This window comes from Fistularia commersonii, chromosome 13 (assembly GCF_037954325.1).
Source record: "Fistularia commersonii isolate RoL2024-O1a breed Wild chromosome 13, RoL_Fcom_v1.0, whole genome shotgun sequence".
In the NCBI taxonomy this organism is placed as follows: Eukaryota; Metazoa; Chordata; class Actinopteri; order Syngnathiformes; family Fistulariidae; genus Fistularia; species Fistularia commersonii.
The window spans coordinates 6,690,254-6,707,206 of NC_141296.1; the positions used below are offsets into that span (position 1 = coordinate 6,690,254).

At 40.2% G+C, this 16,953-nt stretch overlaps 1 protein-coding gene across 2 annotated transcripts; it reads left to right on the forward strand.

The window, feature by feature from the left end:
- Window positions 1-2,863: 2,863 nt before the first annotated feature.
- On the forward strand, window positions 2,864-16,654 carry lnx2b (ligand of numb-protein X 2b). 2 transcript variants are annotated; one of them, XM_086157893.1, is made up of 10 exons: window positions 2,864-3,069; window positions 7,134-7,719; window positions 8,552-8,745; window positions 10,129-10,328; window positions 11,503-11,934; window positions 12,858-13,004; window positions 13,924-14,098; window positions 14,551-14,794; window positions 14,876-15,034; window positions 15,115-16,654. In XM_086157893.1, the coding sequence occupies exons 2-10, from the start codon at window positions 7,313-7,315 to the stop codon at window positions 15,248-15,250; spliced, it is 2,094 nt and encodes a 697-aa protein (XP_086014019.1). In that variant the 5' UTR covers window positions 2,864-3,069; window positions 7,134-7,312; the 3' UTR covers window positions 15,251-16,654. The 2 variants fall into 2 exon arrangements, with proteins under 2 accessions (XP_086014019.1, XP_086014020.1); XM_086157894.1 differs by lacking the exon at window positions 2,864-3,069 and adding an exon at window positions 6,435-6,549.
- Window positions 16,655-16,953: the final 299 nt, after the last annotated feature.

Here is a 16,953-nt window from a genome sequence, read left to right on the forward strand (position 1 = left end):
GTGTACTATATGCACTGTGTTTTATATCATTGTTTCATTCGGATTTCATCAACAGTATGAAAAGACATACACATAATCAATACATTGGAGAACAATGTGTGTATTATGTCATTCAGTCTAAAACAAAGGCTATGATATTAATTATACTTTTATAAAGATTGTAATTTTGCATATTTAAACTTAGGAAAGATCATCACTATTTTTAATACTGGTTATTTGGCTGATGGAGTAGTCAGGAAAGGGAAGTGAAGGCTAATAAAAGCGGTTTCAATTTGTGAGCAGCAGTATGGTTGAAAGCCAAGGAAGAGCATAAAACATGCAACGTTTGCATTGAGAGAGTTGATGAGGATATACAGAGAAGGTCAGAACAAGTTGAATTGCATCTTTGTGAATTTAGAGAAAGTGTACGACAGAGCATCAAAAGAAAAGCTGTGGTATAGGCTTAGGAATGGAATTACAGAGAAGTATGAGAGTGGTCAAAAATATGAACAGCATGAGGGTAGCATCACAGAGGTGAATTATGAAGTAGGAGTTATACATAGGTTGAAGGTGGAAAGGGGACTGAATCAAGGATCAGCTCTGAGCCCCTTCTTGCTCGGTATAGTGATGGAAAGGCTAAAAGATGAGGTCAGAAAGGAGTCTCCATGGACTATGGTGTTTGCAGATGACATTGATATATGTAGTGTAAGCAGGGAGCAGGTTGAAGAGAACCTGGAGACATGGATATATGCTCCGGAGAGAAGAGGAACGAATGCCAGTTGCAGCGAGACAGAGTCCATGTGTGTAAATGAAAATGAACCATTTGGAACAGTGATGTTGTCAGGAAAGGAGGTGAGACAGGTGCAAGGGTTTAAATATTTAGGGTCAACTGCTCAGAGCAACAGGGATTGTGGAAAAGAGCTGAAGCAACAAATGCAGGCAGGGTGAGGTGAGGGGGTAGAGTTTCAAGGGTTATCTGTGACAGAAAAGTATCAATAAATGAGAAGGGAAAGGTTTAGAATTTGATTTTGGGACCCGCCTTTCTGGGTGTCTTAGAGACAATAGCTCTGACCAAAAGAGCTGGAGGTGGCAGTGCTGGAAATATTAAGATTGTCTTTCTGAGAGACAAGGATGCAAAAGATTAGAAAAGAGCGCATCAGAAAAACAGCCACGGTAAGACATGTTTGAGACAAAGTCCGAGTGGGGAGATTGAGATGGATTGGGTGTGTGAAGGGGAGAGAGTGAGTATATTGGTTGAAGGACATTTGAGATGGAGCTGTCGGGGAGGAGGAAAAGGGAAGAGCAAAGGGAAGATTTGTGGAGGGTGTGAAGGAAGACATGCAGTTAGTGGGTGTGACAGAGGAAGATGCAGAAAGAAGATAGGGTTAGATGGAAGCATGTGATTTGCTGTGGCAGCCCTTAATTGGTGAGAAGCAGAAAGAAGAAAGTGTACAGTATTTCTGGGGTGGCAGGCGGAAAAAGGAAAAAAAAAAAATCTGAGAAAATATAGCAACTTATTTCAATGACAGTGCACACTACAACTTAAATGATAAACATCAATTAACATGACATCCAGTATATCTGTTATAATGAAAATAAGTATCATACAGCAACAGTACTGGATCAGGATAATTTCATTGCTCAAGTGATGAAATGTGTGTCATGTGGTGGCACAGTGGTGCAGTGGTTAACACTTCCGCCTCACGGCAAGAGGGTCCCATGTTTGATCCCAACAGGAGGCCTTTCTGTGTGGAGTCTGCATGTTCTCACCATGTCTGCGAGCATTTCCTCCGGGTTGACGAGATGAGATGTACTTCAATGATTCTCCAAGAACGTACAGTAGGAATTCATCATTAGTTTTCATCCAAATTTTCGTTCAAATTGTTTCAGTGCATATTATTCTTTAATAGGTTTGCATATTTATGCAGAAATTATATGTCATTTCAGTCTTCATTTTAGAATTTATCCCACAACATTAAGCTTACAAAAAATGGGAGTAACACACAAAATGTCATATCAATGATGGAACTGCAGATGGTATTCAAAATATTTCAGAATCTATTGTATACAAATATTTTTACCTCCACCTTTTTACATTTGGACTCAAGGTGTGTCTCATGTCACTGTAACATCCTCAGGGCTTGTGAGACTCAAGTTTCCTCATATTTTTTGCATCTGTTAAATACAGGACCAGCAAAATATTTGCATATAATAATAATAACGTGTATAAATATTTACCAGAAATCACATCACAGCGGTTGCCACTTTGACTGAATGTTAAGTTTCTGGAGATTGTGTACAGTGGCGCATAAACTGGTAGTGCCAAGACAAAATGCTCCCCCCTGTGTGTGGCCTATCCTGCTGTCCATAACATCAGCATTTGCCCATTCTATGCTACTCACAACAATCTTGCTGAGGATAAGGAGAAAAAGCCTAATCCACGCCTCATAAAAGCTCCAGTATGCCCATAAATTCTTATGGTTATAATATTATTAACACAGTCAATTCATTGAGTGACGGAGGATATATTCTAAAATCATTGACTTCTTTATTTCTTCATTTCCACACTTCATTACCCCTCCCAGAACTTTTACAATATTTTAAGAGTGTGATCGCTCATATACAATTTAAAACTGACCTTTTGGTCATAAAAGTGTAATGAACGACCACTAATGTCTTGATGGCAAATGAACAGGCGATGTCGGTGTGTTTGTGTGTGTGTGTGTGTGTGTGTGTGTGTGTATTCCTTAGCTTTCTGCGTGCGTGTGCGCGCGTAATCCTCCCCGTGCTCAACGTCTCCTCCTGTTCGCTCTTCTCAAGTGTGTTTGCTCGAAACTGGGAAAGTCGCCCAGCCCCCCTCCTTCCCTCCCTCCCTCCCCGCAGGTCCAACTACACCTGGGATACCGAGTTGTCATCGTCCAGCGGCAGCGATGCGGGCAAAAATGTCGATAAACTCAAGGCGAGGACGAGACTAGACATTTTTTTTTGTTGTTTCGTGGTTATTTTTTTTTAGAGTTTTATTATCTGTTTTATTTCGTTCTGGTTTAGCCAGCAGTAGGTTAGCCGCTTCCGGGACAAACCTTCACACAGGTAAGACGAGTTTCGGTCTCGACTCGGGCAAATTATGTTCATGTGTGTCAATAAATATTGCGTAAAGCAGTTTGTGGCTTTCGGGGCTTTAATAATCCCCGCGTTAGCACTCACATGTATTTTTAGAGGTTCAATTCGGTTAGAAAAGCACCGTTGGAGTTAGCGTGCTCGGGACGAACGGCTATTGACGTTAGCTCTTTCAGGTAACGTGCTGTAGGTGAGTTGAGCACCCGCATGGGACCACAATGGTCCCGCCGACATCTTACCCATGTGCTTTATCTTTTATTGCCCCTTTTGTCGTGTGGATCCATCACATTCGTGTGGTGATAAGAACCAAACCCTCCGCTATGGACTGACATTCGAGGGGACAGTGAGTTATTTATGGTCCCCACGGTGAGAACACAGGTCATCTGAGCAGGATGGAAAGTTCCCTCACATGTCTCAATTAGCTGGCCTTTTCAGGTATTCCAGACTGCTCAGTATAATTGTAAACAATAACATGGTATTTGTCCCACACTTCTCAACGCTTTTTACTTCTACAGTGTAACACTGTTTAAATTCTGTGGATTTGTCTTCTGGGATTGTAACGCAAAGTAAATTGACATCCAGAATTTGATTATTTCAAGTCATCATCTCAAAGAGCTCGAGTCCACGGCTTCTTCCAGCACCTATAAGGCTGCCTTCACCACTTTTGCTGCAGTTTATCATCCTGCTTGTTTTTTGATTGTACTTGGGTGGTTTTAAACAGCGTGATTCTACCTTGGGCTGCCTTTTTTTGATCTAGCAGCTGCACATCGGCTTATGATCTAAAATTAGTGCTGCTTGAGCTATTTTTAGTGTGAATAATCGGGAAGTTAAAGTGCAGTTCAGTGAAGATGAGAGACAATGTAAAGTTTAACACCTACGTTAGCAAAGTCGGTCATCTGCTAATTAGTAATGAATTTCTCCCATATATGGCTGGTTTCAAATTACTTGTGACCCTTAAAATGAGGAAAGAGCCTCTATTTATGAAATACTGTTCTTTGCAAGAATTTCATGACTGATAAGCTGGGTCATGGGTGGTATGTTTGAGTCCACCTTCATATTTACAGACTAGCACACAGCATGGTGCTTAGTTGTACTGTGTGCTTTTGAGAGAAAAAAAAATGCACATATGTCGCTTTATTTAAAGTGGTGGATTTTGAGTATTATTACCATTGTGGTACCTCATACTCATACACTGACATTTCAATTGTTTTTACAAAACAACTATCAGTTGAAGACGTGGACATTTTAATCCATTCTTACAGTGTTATTCATACCTTTTAAAATGTAAACTGAGACAGGCACGAGCTTCTACTTAATCATGTCTTACTCAAACATGGGGCGTCTCGGCAATAATATGACTGATTTTCCATTGCTGGTGATGAGTAATTATACACAGACGTAAAGGTGTTATAGACAACGCACCACCTGTCTTGCTGACTCAGGAATTTGTCAACCACAACCTTGTTTACTGTGTTTGCTGATAATATGGCAGCACATATGACTAACTCATTTTAACCATCAAAGAAAGCTATTCAGCTGAGCTATGAACTACACCTCAGATAATCCTCCGTGAGCCCGAAGGGACAGCATTTGGCTGGAGTCATTTCCCTAGAAAGCCCAGACTGTCACATGAATACAAGGAATTTGATTTGGATATGGCTGGACTAATGAAATGCCTGTATCCTGCTTTGTGAAAAACATACTTCACCCTAATAATATTGGATAAAGAGGAAAAACAGCTGGAACTCATATGACAGGGAGAGAAGAATATAAAGGTGTGAAAAGACAAGAGGGAAATCTGCAAAAATGTGAATCAATGTGCCGTAGTTAATGAAAATAATTTTTTTAGAAGATCTGTTTGGAGTCACACCACTTTAACTTTAAACAGTGCAGATGTTGATACATGACAATGCTACTTCAAAATATAAATTAAGTATAATGTCAACCCAAATTATTCTTGTTTGCACTGCAGTTTGATGGAATGTGGTTAATAAATATTATAAAATTGTAATAAACATGATGACGCTGAGGACCTGTACATAAGGAAGTTTTCTCCAAATGGGCCTCCTTAAATCATGACTACTACTGTACTATGACATCACAACTGACTATTAAAGTTGGTTTGGTGATCATGTTGCAGTAACCTCTCGCTGTAATCTTCTTGCATCTATCAGGCCAAAACCCAATGATAGACAACTGTGACATCAGTGAGCACTGAGGGGAGTCAGACTTGAGCTGGTGGTTATGAACTCTCTGGAACTCTCTACTAACCACCTTAAATCCTCTCAAAGGAAGAAGCAACAGGACACATTTTCCTAATTTTATGCCTGCCAACCACCCACCTGAATGAAGGTTATATTTGCCTTGCTTTTTCATAATCAGTCAGTCAAGAGCACACACTCTTAACACGTGTTACGATGGTATTGGCCTTGATCATTAATGATATCGGTACATTTATGTTCACTGATAGACATGGGTCTTTCAACAACAGTCTTTGGCAATCTGCTTATAAATAATTTTTAATTTTTGTGGTTAAAATCTCCTTTTTGTGAAGAAGGGTAACATTCTCCATGTGAAGTAGTAGGTATGTAATAGTAAGAAAGTATGCAAGATAGAGAAATTTGGATTGGCTTCATCACTTTCCTGGGAGACATGTTCACAAACTTGAAACCATTCTATAATGCATACAATGAGCTAAAGATTCTTTTTTTTCATCCTCTGTGATGAAGGCAGTGACATGAGTGCACACTCCATGTCAATTGTTAGATCATACCCCATCATGTTTAAAAAGGTCAAACAATGGGTTGAAAAAGAAACAGTGGTAGAAGTAAAATATTACCGGAAATCTTAAAAACATGCTGTTGTAAGAAGCAACATGAAAGTCTTCTTATTCTCAGTATACTGCGTTATTTTTCTTGTTTCACTATCTGCAACTATGTAATGTTGTATCCAAATATACTGTAGTACAGCCCTCTAGCAGTGCATTCCTTTCTGTGCCACAGGATCCAAGATCCCTATCCATTACAGGGTATCACTTCTACAGAGTAAAGAAATGTGGCTTGTGTGACCGCAGCTATTGTGTGCGCCAATGGACACATATCTGTAACCAGACTGGGTGTGTTTTCAGTCAGTCAGTTAATAGTCGTATACCTGTGCGGCATCAGCAGTCCCCACATACTCAGAAACACACTGCCACTCCTCTCTCCAGCTGAGCTCCGCTCTGCCTACTTCTACCAGTTGGCCTCTGCATTCCTTACACCAGTTCGGCCAGAGCTTTTACACATCCACACACCTTCAGACTATCTGTAGCCTAACATACATACACACAGTCAGATGGTGATGGTGTACAAAGGAGGCTGGGCTCTGGTTTCATTCAGAACAGTAGCTGTTATGTTAGTCTAGTGTTTTTGTACTGTGGCTACTGTCGACTTGACAACATACTATTTATCTTTGGTGAGTACCACAAAGGCAGCACTTCAAAATTTATTTGAAATCTCTCCAGATATGTATATCATCGTATTTTAATGTGTGTTCACTTATGTTTATTCTTATTTGAACAACGCAATTATGTAATTTTGTTCTCCCATCTGTGTTTTAAGTGGTTAATAGTTTCCCTAAAGAATGTATTCCTAATCTGCACCCCTCCACATGAGGGGGAATTAAAGAAGATTATGAACTGCTCAAAGAGATGGAGGCCACTGCTTATTGGCTGCAAGAGACCACTGGTGATAGGAGTTGCATTTCTTTCCTGTTCATTCAAACTGACTCTTATCGTACCATTTCTTTTTTCTTTTCTATTGGCAGAGTTTTAACTTAAGTCTATTTTCTCCCTCCCCATTTCACAGCATTTAGTTATTTCAGTAGAGTTTGCAGTGACTTTTTAGCTGAGATGACAAGCTCCTTTGTCCCTCAGGAAACTGACTTTTGGGAAACATCTGCAGCTTTCTGCTTTGTAGATATGTCATTTTCTGTCAACTACAGTTTCACAGGATATTTTCATCCCTACATTAACTCTAACTGTGCTTCTCTTTCACCAGAAAATGAAGAAGTGGAGAGAACGCGGTTGACCATGGATATTTTTTTTTTTTTTCATGTTAAAGAGGATTCACCTCTTGACAAGCAGACATAGCCCTCTGTTTCTGAGGAGCCAGTAGGTCCAAAGAGGAACCCAAACTATTGCAACACAACAAAATTGTGGACTAAGCATCTTTGTTCAATGGCCACAACAGAAACCAAGCCCTCTGGCAGCAGCAGTACTGGAAGTCTTCCATGGGCTAGGGTGTGTAAGGAGTGTGGACAGCAGCATGAAGGTCAGGAAAGTCACCTGTATGAGTACCAAGATGAGGTGGATGATGAGCTGGTATGCCACATCTGTCTGCAGCCCCTTCTCAGACCAATGGACACTCCATGTGGTCATACCTATTGCTTCCATTGTCTGAGCAGCTTCTTGAAAGATCAGGACTTCTGCCCTGTGGATCGCCAGCGTTTACAATTGCATCAGTGTCGTCCTTCCAGCTTGCTGGTCAGGAACCTGCTGGACAAGCTCACAGTTGTATGCCCGTATTATGCAGAGTGTCAGCAACAGATGCAGCGTTGTGAATTGCAGCCTCACCTGCACCACAGGTGAGCCTCAACTGGTTGAAGACGGAGAAACAGTTGTATGTCAGAACTGAACCAACTGTCAATAAGTAGATCTAGGTGGAACAGTTTGGGCACCTTGGGAACTTCAATACTGCCGGCAGTGGGCTAGCTTGGCTAAATATAAGGAAATAACAGTATGAACAAACACCAAGCGCTATTGTCACTAGCATCTTAAAAAATCATGAAGCAAAAGTGTCATGTTTATTTAAATTAAAGAAAATAAATGTGGTTTTATTGCATTGTATACCAGACTAATACTAAAGAATATGTAAAAATGTATGTAGTGATAGAATGATGGTTTAAAACTGTCATTTTACTCCTCTTTCAAGTTATAAACTTATGCCTCCCATGCAGAAGACAGCCAGCTGATCAGTAAACTTTTTCACACATGTTCAGTGATGTACTTATCATGTTGATAGTCTGGGGTGACACATGCCGTTGCTGTTTGCAGGTTGTTCTGCTGCAGCCTCTCTGCAAACATCAAGAAAGCAAAGTTCACATATGAGGAACAAGTAGCAGTCTAAGCATAGGAACTGACTTGATTAGACTCAGCTGTTCTGACCCACTCTGCAATGCAGTGAAAGTGTCCATTCATCTGCATAGTGTACTTTCACAGAGTTCTGTGTTAAGTCCTTTGCCGTTCCCTATTAATTTAAAATCAAAGTGCTTACATCCACTGTATCTATATTTTTGGTCCACTTTTGAAATGGCATGTTTAAATTGGCTGTTTGCATATTCTTCTAAAATGGCTACTGTCATGGATCAGGCATCAGCCATACAAGTTATTTTTTTACTCATTTTTCCATTTCTCTAGATGTGTTGCTTTTAAAAGATTAAGAGAGGAAGCAGAAAAGAGGAAGAGGCCATCGTGGAATGAGTTTAAGGGACGAAAGGGTGAAGGAGAGTTTCCTGGTGATGCTAAACATTCAGCAATTCTTCCCCGGAATTCCTCCAGAGATCAGCCTGATCCCGGGCTCATAAATCCTGCCTATGAAGAAAGTGAAGACGGTATGAAGGCTTTATGTTTTTGTCATTCATTACAGAAGGGATTTTTTGGGACCAATTCATTATTCGAGTAGTGGCATGCTTTGAAAAAATGACCATGGTCATAGACTGTAGACACTTACTCTGCTTTCCTGAAAGTCCTTGATTGAATGGAAATTATCTGGGATTATTGTCATAAATTAAATGTGCTGCTTTGGTGGGGGTGCCTCTCAGGACAGGCACATTTTGCCTCCAGGGTTTGATTTTGAAATCTGTCAGAGGTGAATCATTGACATAGCTGTAACAACATGCAAAAGCTCATGGATGACTTAGCCAAGCCCCATTTACTGGAAACCAAGGCCTGAAAAAGTCTGGTTGATCAAAGTCCACTAAAATCTACTGGTTTAGCAAATCAGTGTCCACACAGTTGCATTTGACTTGTATCAAATACGATGCGCTTGTACTTTTCAAATTATATCTGAAAAAAAAATTCAGTATTAAGCATCATAGGATCATTTTTCCAGTCAAATTTCACACAAAATAACTGAAAATTACCAAAGACAGAATTCAGATTCATATCATTTTATCATCCTCAGTATTGCAAATGTCTAGACTGGGTCAAGCATGATAACCACCATGGGTTTCTCTCCCTGATACAGAGGCCGTAGCAGAATTTAATTCACTTATTTTAACTGGCAGAGATTTATTGTAACAATGAAAGTCAAGATGTTATATCAGAACCATCCATCTAAAAGGACATGTTCTTTTTTTTTTGCCCATTGGTCATTTCAGTTAACAGTTTCCTTTGGTGGTGAGTCAACCCCCCCCTACCTAGTTTCATTTTTGGATGCCCTAAAAGCTGGAACTTGTTTATTTTATAAACTTTTTGAGATAACATGCAAAGAAGTATGTCACCACGATGAATACAGTTAGGTTCCACAGTTCTTCACATATTATATTTAATATAAAAGCAAACCCTGTTTGAAGAATCTGAATAGTTAACATGGAATTTTATTGATTTATGGCTGCTTAATTACATTTGAGCATGTTGTTTTATTAAGTCATTTTTTTTTGCTGATATCTAGGATAATGGAGACTCTTCCACAACAAAGTCCTATAGGCAAGAAACAGAAACAGTGATACTTACAGATAGCTTGTTAACAAACAAGCAAACATTTTAGTCTGATAACGTAAACCAGTTTACTTGAATTTCAAAAATCTAATGGTACATACGGTGTGCCTTAGAAATGCAAGTCTATTAAGTCGTTATAACTTGTAAAGACACTGTCTTTGTATGTGTGTGTTTTTTGTTTTCTTAATTAGTAAGGGGGACTAAAACTTAACAAGTACTAGGTAATGTCAACTAAACCTGTTATACCTGACTCTTGAACCCTTTTTTTCCTCTAGACAACACACCCCTGCGGTCAAGCCTGGTTGCAGAGTCCAATGTGGTCGAGCTCTTCCGAGAAGAGCCTGACGAGGAGCTGGGCCTGCGCATTGTTGGAGGGAAAGATACGCCGCTAGGAAACATAGTAATTCAGGAGATTATACGGGATTCGCTTGCAGCTCGTGATGGCAGATTGGCACCAGGAGATCACATTTTAGAGGTGACACTGTTTATAAGAAAATAAGTTATATATACCTCCCATGGATGTTGTATGTTTCTTCTCAGTTTCCAATTGACTAATGGAAGTATTCTGGCAGTGCTGCATTACACAGTTAACCTGAACCCTTTTGGTCCAAGTCATGCTTGTTCCCTGTTTTGTCAGTGTGGTACATTTCAGAGAAAGTTGATATTCCAGATAAACAAGTTATAGCTCCATGACAACAAGGTGTGGTTAATATTTCCAGATATGAATTCTTCATGTTACATCACTGTTTGTGCTTGTAGTCACTGATTGACCTAGGGTAAATTTTTCACTTGTCAACAAAACCAGCAAATGTACACCCCATCGGAAAAGATGTTAATCATTTACCATGCTCTGTATTTTATCTTTGATAGATAATTGTATGCAACTCAACTTATTGAGATCACCTCTGTAAAAGAAGTTTTATATATATATATACACCCCCCCCCCCCCCCCCCCCCCCCCCCACACACACACACACAAGCAACATTTGGTTCCAACAGAAGGTACTGGAAGTAGAGAGTATGTGATTAATAATTCAAGCTTGTTCTACTTGGATTTCTAACCTCTAGCCCTCTTGGATTGTACCTGTTAACTGATTTTATGACTACAGTCTTGGGTCCAGTGACCTTGTTTCACTCCATTTTCTGAAATGCAGAATTTGCTCTATACCCAAGCAATTCCAAACCTGGCCTGGAAAACAGACACCTCCTTGCCAAAAGGGAGCTTCCAGGACCTGAAACACGATCTGTAGGGTTTTTGTATTTGTGGGAAGCTGATGAATCCAAAATAGACATAATGGCATCCATTATTCCTCTTTTTCACAAATCTGACCCTGTTCTTTTATTAATCAATGTATTGAGCTTCGTGAAATCCATCACATCAGCATGGTTAATAATTAATGAAATGTTCAGATTTAGGGATGGATGCCCTTTAAAAGCAATTTCCGACTAACTACATTGCTATATAAATATTGAGGGGGAAAGATGTATTGTTATGCCACAATTTGAAATTCGTTATCATAAAAGACATCCTATTTTCTTTTTGATTTTTGCATTCTGAAATTGTGTGGAAAACATGCATGTAAAAACTTTCCTGTGGGTAGTGACTAGCTTAACTAAACACTTTTTTGGTTGGTCTCTCTGTTTTCCAGGTGAATGATGTCAGTTTGGCTTCCGTCCCTCATACTCAGGCCATTGCAGCGCTGCGGCAGGCTTCCCTCCTCAGGCTCACAGTTATGCAGGAGAAAGGTTTCAAATCAAGAGATACGCGGGGTGATCATCACCCTCCATCGTCCACCTCTTCCACTGCCTCCCAGACGTCTCACAGTCCCCATGGCAACACTACCTCCTATCACAATCCCGGCACAGTCTTGCAAGTGACGCTAATGAAGAGTCAGCGCACCGAAGCACTAGGCATAAAGCTGATCCGCAAATCAGAGGAGAGTGGGGTTTTTATCCTGGATCTGCTGTCTGGTGGTTTGGCAGCCAAAGATGGAAAACTGAGGAACAATGACAAGGTTTTGGCCATCAATGGGCATGACCTGAGGCATGGTACACCTGAGAGTGCTGCCCAGATCATACAGGTATTTGTCAGTCATGCGCTGAATAATCCAATTCAAAAAGGGAGCTTGGCCTTCCAAATGTTTTAGGAAGCCTGAGACCCTGCCCACACCTGACCGCATTGATCATAAATAAACACACCTTAATAAATGTGAATGAGATGACAATGGCTCCAAGTAAGTCAGATGGAGGCACATAACTTTAAAACTACAAAATGTGATTTTACTTAATATTTCATAAAAACAAAAACATTAAGTATCAGGAGTATCTTATATACCTCTGATCTCATATACCTTGTGATCGGAGATTAGTGTTACCGTCATTTTTTTTTCCTTCTCTCAGGTTATATTTTTATATTTTTAATTTGACATTTGGGTGATTTTTAAAATCGCTATACATCTGCATCAAAGTTGTGTTTTTTTGAGTGCATCCTTGGAGACCTCAAAGGACATATTGATGAGTCAATGAGTAAATTTCAATGTTCATGGATTAGGGGAGCAAAGCAAACTAAATTTAATACCTTGAGTTATTGTAAAATACACTTCAGTTCTGTAAAATATATTTAAAATGAAAGTAGGCACCATTTAGGAACATGCGTTTTTTTTTCACCAATACCACCAATAGTCTAATAGATTCGTAAAAAAAAAAAAGATCTGCAAAAGTATTTGAATTTTACTCATCAATAAAACATCCTTTGTGAAATTAAAAGTTCATGTGAGCTGAAGTTTTGTCAGGATCTTGCATATAATTGCATAATTAGATGTCAAAATAAAAATGATTCTGTTTGATTATTATAATATTGCAAACATTATTTGAAACACAGCCCTAATATAAGGCATGTTTTTCACAAGACAAAAACCTTTCAGGCCGATCAGCAAGTCTGACAGGACATTATATAATCTGTTGGTAAATTCTTTGAATAATGTATTCTTTGATTTGCCTATAGGCCAGTGAGGTGCGTGTGAACTTTGTGGTAATGAGGCCATCAGAAACTCAGGAGGAAGGTGGAAACAGCAGAGACGGACACCAGAGCCGTGCAGGCAGAAGGGTACCTGAGCCACAGTACTTCAGGCGGCGATCCACCTACATGAAGGTAATGCCAAACATGTTGCTTAACAACTTGTACAATTTTTCCCGTTGCTTCCCTGTTTAAGAAAATTACATAGCGCCCTCAGCACCAGGGCTTTGGAACTTCTAACCCACAAAAACAAACAAAGCTGGTTGCACCTTTTAAAAAAAAGGACGTTTGACTTGGTGTAATTGTGACGTTCACCCCTTTGTCACTCACACTCAGTTATTCCATACACTAAGAGCAGGAAGAATAGCAACCCCCCGGCTGGGGGAGAATTGCTTTGAGAGCAGACACCTGCGTCAGTGAACAGAGATGAAAGGTCCTCTGTAGGGCCTCCTTCTGTCCTGATCAAAAGGCCTGGGGTGCTGCTCAGTCTGCTGCTACAGGGCCACTGTCGTGTTGTTTTTTTGGGTTGTTTCTTCCAGTGGCAGAGGATCAAAGCTGGTCACAGTTAGCTTTCGCCTGCAGAGTTGAGCCTTTTCGTCTTGCTGGGGGGGATGGATTCCCTGCTGGGGAGGAGGAAGAGCCTCCCCTCCTCCCCCGAGCTTCCCTTCTGATGGTTTACAGACTCCAGAGCAACACGGAGGCTGGTCAAAGCCGTCATTTTCCACACATCTCTTCTATTACGAGAGCTTAGTGTTGATCCTCACACATAGCCTCGACCCTCACCTCTCAGCTGTATCTCAAATGTTTCACATTTGTTGCCACAAGTGATTTTGCAAGAGGAATCAATTAAGTCAATGGATCCTAGGAGGCTTTAGATAATTGGCAGCATAATTCAGTGTCATGTAGGAGTCAAGAAAGAATTCTGGTGTACACATTGGTCTGATTCTTGAACCACAGTATCTTCAACAGTGACACGTACTCTGTATTATATGTTCATTTTGCTATTAATATAAATATTACGAGTGCAAACTATTGAATGTCTTATGTCATTCAGGATCCACCAGGGGGGTTTTCTAGTCAGGAGAAGACTGTGAGCCTGAAGAAGGAGCCTCGGCTCTCCCTTGGCATTACCATTGCCGGTGGTCGAGACTGTCGCAGCCGCCTGCCTGTTTATATCACAAGCGTGCAGCCAGTGGGGTGTCTGCATCGTGATGGCACCATCAAAAGAGGTAGCTTGCAGAATCTAGCAGAGTGATGTAGTTATAGGCAAAACATTCTTAATGTAAAATCTTTCATTATATTTTAGCCCTTTGGAGATATCTGTAATTGGTCAAATTCTCCAATTTGAATTTGAAAATGGAATTTATAACCGGTTTTCGATTATTGTTTTTTTTTTTTGGTTTGTTGTTTACATTATGGTTAATGACAACAGGAAACCACCACATTTTTTCAAATCCACTATGGTTTTGTTTCCAGAAAAATATCTTCTTTGATCCAGGTGCATGATGCACTGCTTTCAAAACAGTTCATTTCACATCTTTTTGAAGGCATATAATGTGTTTTCCCAACTCATCCCTCTGCTTGAATTCAAATCAAATCCACTGTGGTTCTTGTTAAATTATTAAAAAAAGGAAAAACCTTTTGAATTGCTCTGTTCACCCAAAATTCCGTGCCACCTCAGGTGACATACTTCTGAGCATCAACGGCGTTGACCTCACCCAGCTTACATACAGCGAGGCTGTCTCCGCACTGAAGGCCCAGACGGCCCAGTCCCAGGTGGTGCTGCGTGTGATCCAGACCATCACAGAGGATTCAGAGGACGACCCTGAGGCTTCCAACAAAGATGAAGTGGACCCTCTGAATGATCCGCGAGAGGACACCCTCAACTGGATACCACTGTGGACTCGCTGGCTGGGTTTACCCAGGTAAAGACACGTGACATAAACTGGAATGAAAGTGAAATCTATTCCTCCGATATCTGCTCAGAGTCTGCCCTTACATTTCAGTCACATGCACTGGTGCCGGGACATTGTCTTGCATAAGACCAACAATGAGAGTTGGGGTTTCAGCATTGTTGGAGGCTATGAGGAGAGCCATGGGCAGCAGCCCTTCTTCATAAAAACCATCGTGCCTGGTACACCTGCCCATTTTGACGGCCGTCTGAAGTAAGATGACCCCTCCAGAGTGCTATAAACTCCTCACATTTTTTTTAATTGACATACTGATGAGTTATGTTTCCCTTCAGGTGCGGTGATGAGATTGTGGCAGTAAACGGAGCCACAACGGTGGGAATGAACAACTCGTCTCTCATCCCCATGCTGAAGCTACAGAAGAATAAAGTCACACTGACAGTGGTCTCCTGGCCCGGGAGTTCAGTGTAGCAAATCCCTCACAGTTGCACTTCTTCTTCTTCCCAACCTGTTTGGTGCGCACAGTCAAGCCCCTTTTCCACAACTTGTTCATATATGCGGTATGGCACTGCTGATCCACAACACCATTCATAAGAAATTGTAGAGAAAGCTCACCGGAAACATAGACACTGTTCAATTACCTGTTTTGCACCTTTGCTGGAAAATCCATTCACACCTCGGGTGGTAGTGCAAGAGAGTTGTTTAATTCTGTGTTAACACAGTCCAGGCATCATTGTTCAATCCCTGTGTAAACGAGGGTTTACACACAGCATTTTTTGCAAAGCCACTTACTGTCTCCCCCCTATTACTATATTGCTTTTTTTTCTAGAACATAAGGCTGTATTATGTAATATAGAAAAGGTGTGTGATTTATAACAATCCCATGCGCAGCCTTCACTTGATCTCAGTAGGTACTGTACCTGTGTGTTCTAATGTCTGGTGCTCAAAGGGCCATTGATTATACAACTCTTCTGGTTTAATCAGGGTGCAGACTTGATGACAATCAGTGAACTATATGCGAAGCACAAACTGAAATACTTGTTCCTGAATTCTCTGCAGAAGCTCCTTAAATATTGTGTTTGACTAGTCAGATGATTGACATGAATAATTCCCTAAGATCCCGCTCATGCACCCATCACTAAAATGAAGAATTAAGCTACACATAACGAAACAACTCCAGAACGCCAAAGACAGTCAATTCGTCTCTTGCACTTAATCAGTGATTGTTTAAAGTTTCATGCCAAATATGCTTCACAGAAAATAATGAAGCCGAAATGGAAGAAGGTTATGGGAAGCTATGCACTTGTTTCAGGTGATTTCCTGGACATGACACATGCGAGTCAACTCATTAGGGCTTAGGGTTGGATTACTTGTATACATTGAGGGCAAAATGAAAATTGGCTGGAAAAGGTTGATTTTTCAACCTTTCCCAGACCCACTTAGTTTTGGGGTTTGTTTCTTGACAGAAGTACATATTGACTTGCACAACAACAGGAAATCTACTGGAACTGGTTCTACAGGAGAATATACTTTTATCACACATTCATTACTCATCGTTCACAAACTTTTGACATATTAACAGATCCATACTAAGTTTTGTGTATTTATTTCGACTATATCCGGATTATAATACATTACTTTGATTGGCGGGTGCCTTATAGACATTGGAAGACAAAGCAGAATGTATATTTGCCTTAATTGCCACTATAACCCCCCATTATTTATGTGCATTTTATACTTGTTTCTAAAATCTTTAAGGACAATAACCTCATAAAATCATTTGTGTGTCCAGTTTTAAGTCGAGAGGCAAAGAAATAGTTTGTAATGTGTGATTGGCCCACCCAGTGTCATTACTATCAATAAAAATACAACAAATTACGGTGTTCTTGTGTTCATTACATTTACAGTCAAGTTCAAATTTGTTTTATTTTTTAATCATCTCAGGAGTTGACAATTTTCTAGACATACCTGACAATTATATCAATCAAGTTGTCCAAAGGCTAGTTGGTAGTTGCCTGAAAAAAACCTAGCAATTACTGCAATAAAATGCCATTGTGAAATAGGTTGTGAATTAGAGCATAATTTGAAATACAAAAACTAATGAAAAATCTACTTCAGCACGTGATCAGGTAGAGGAAAAATCAAGAAATTGCCTGGTTTTAGAGAACGAACTA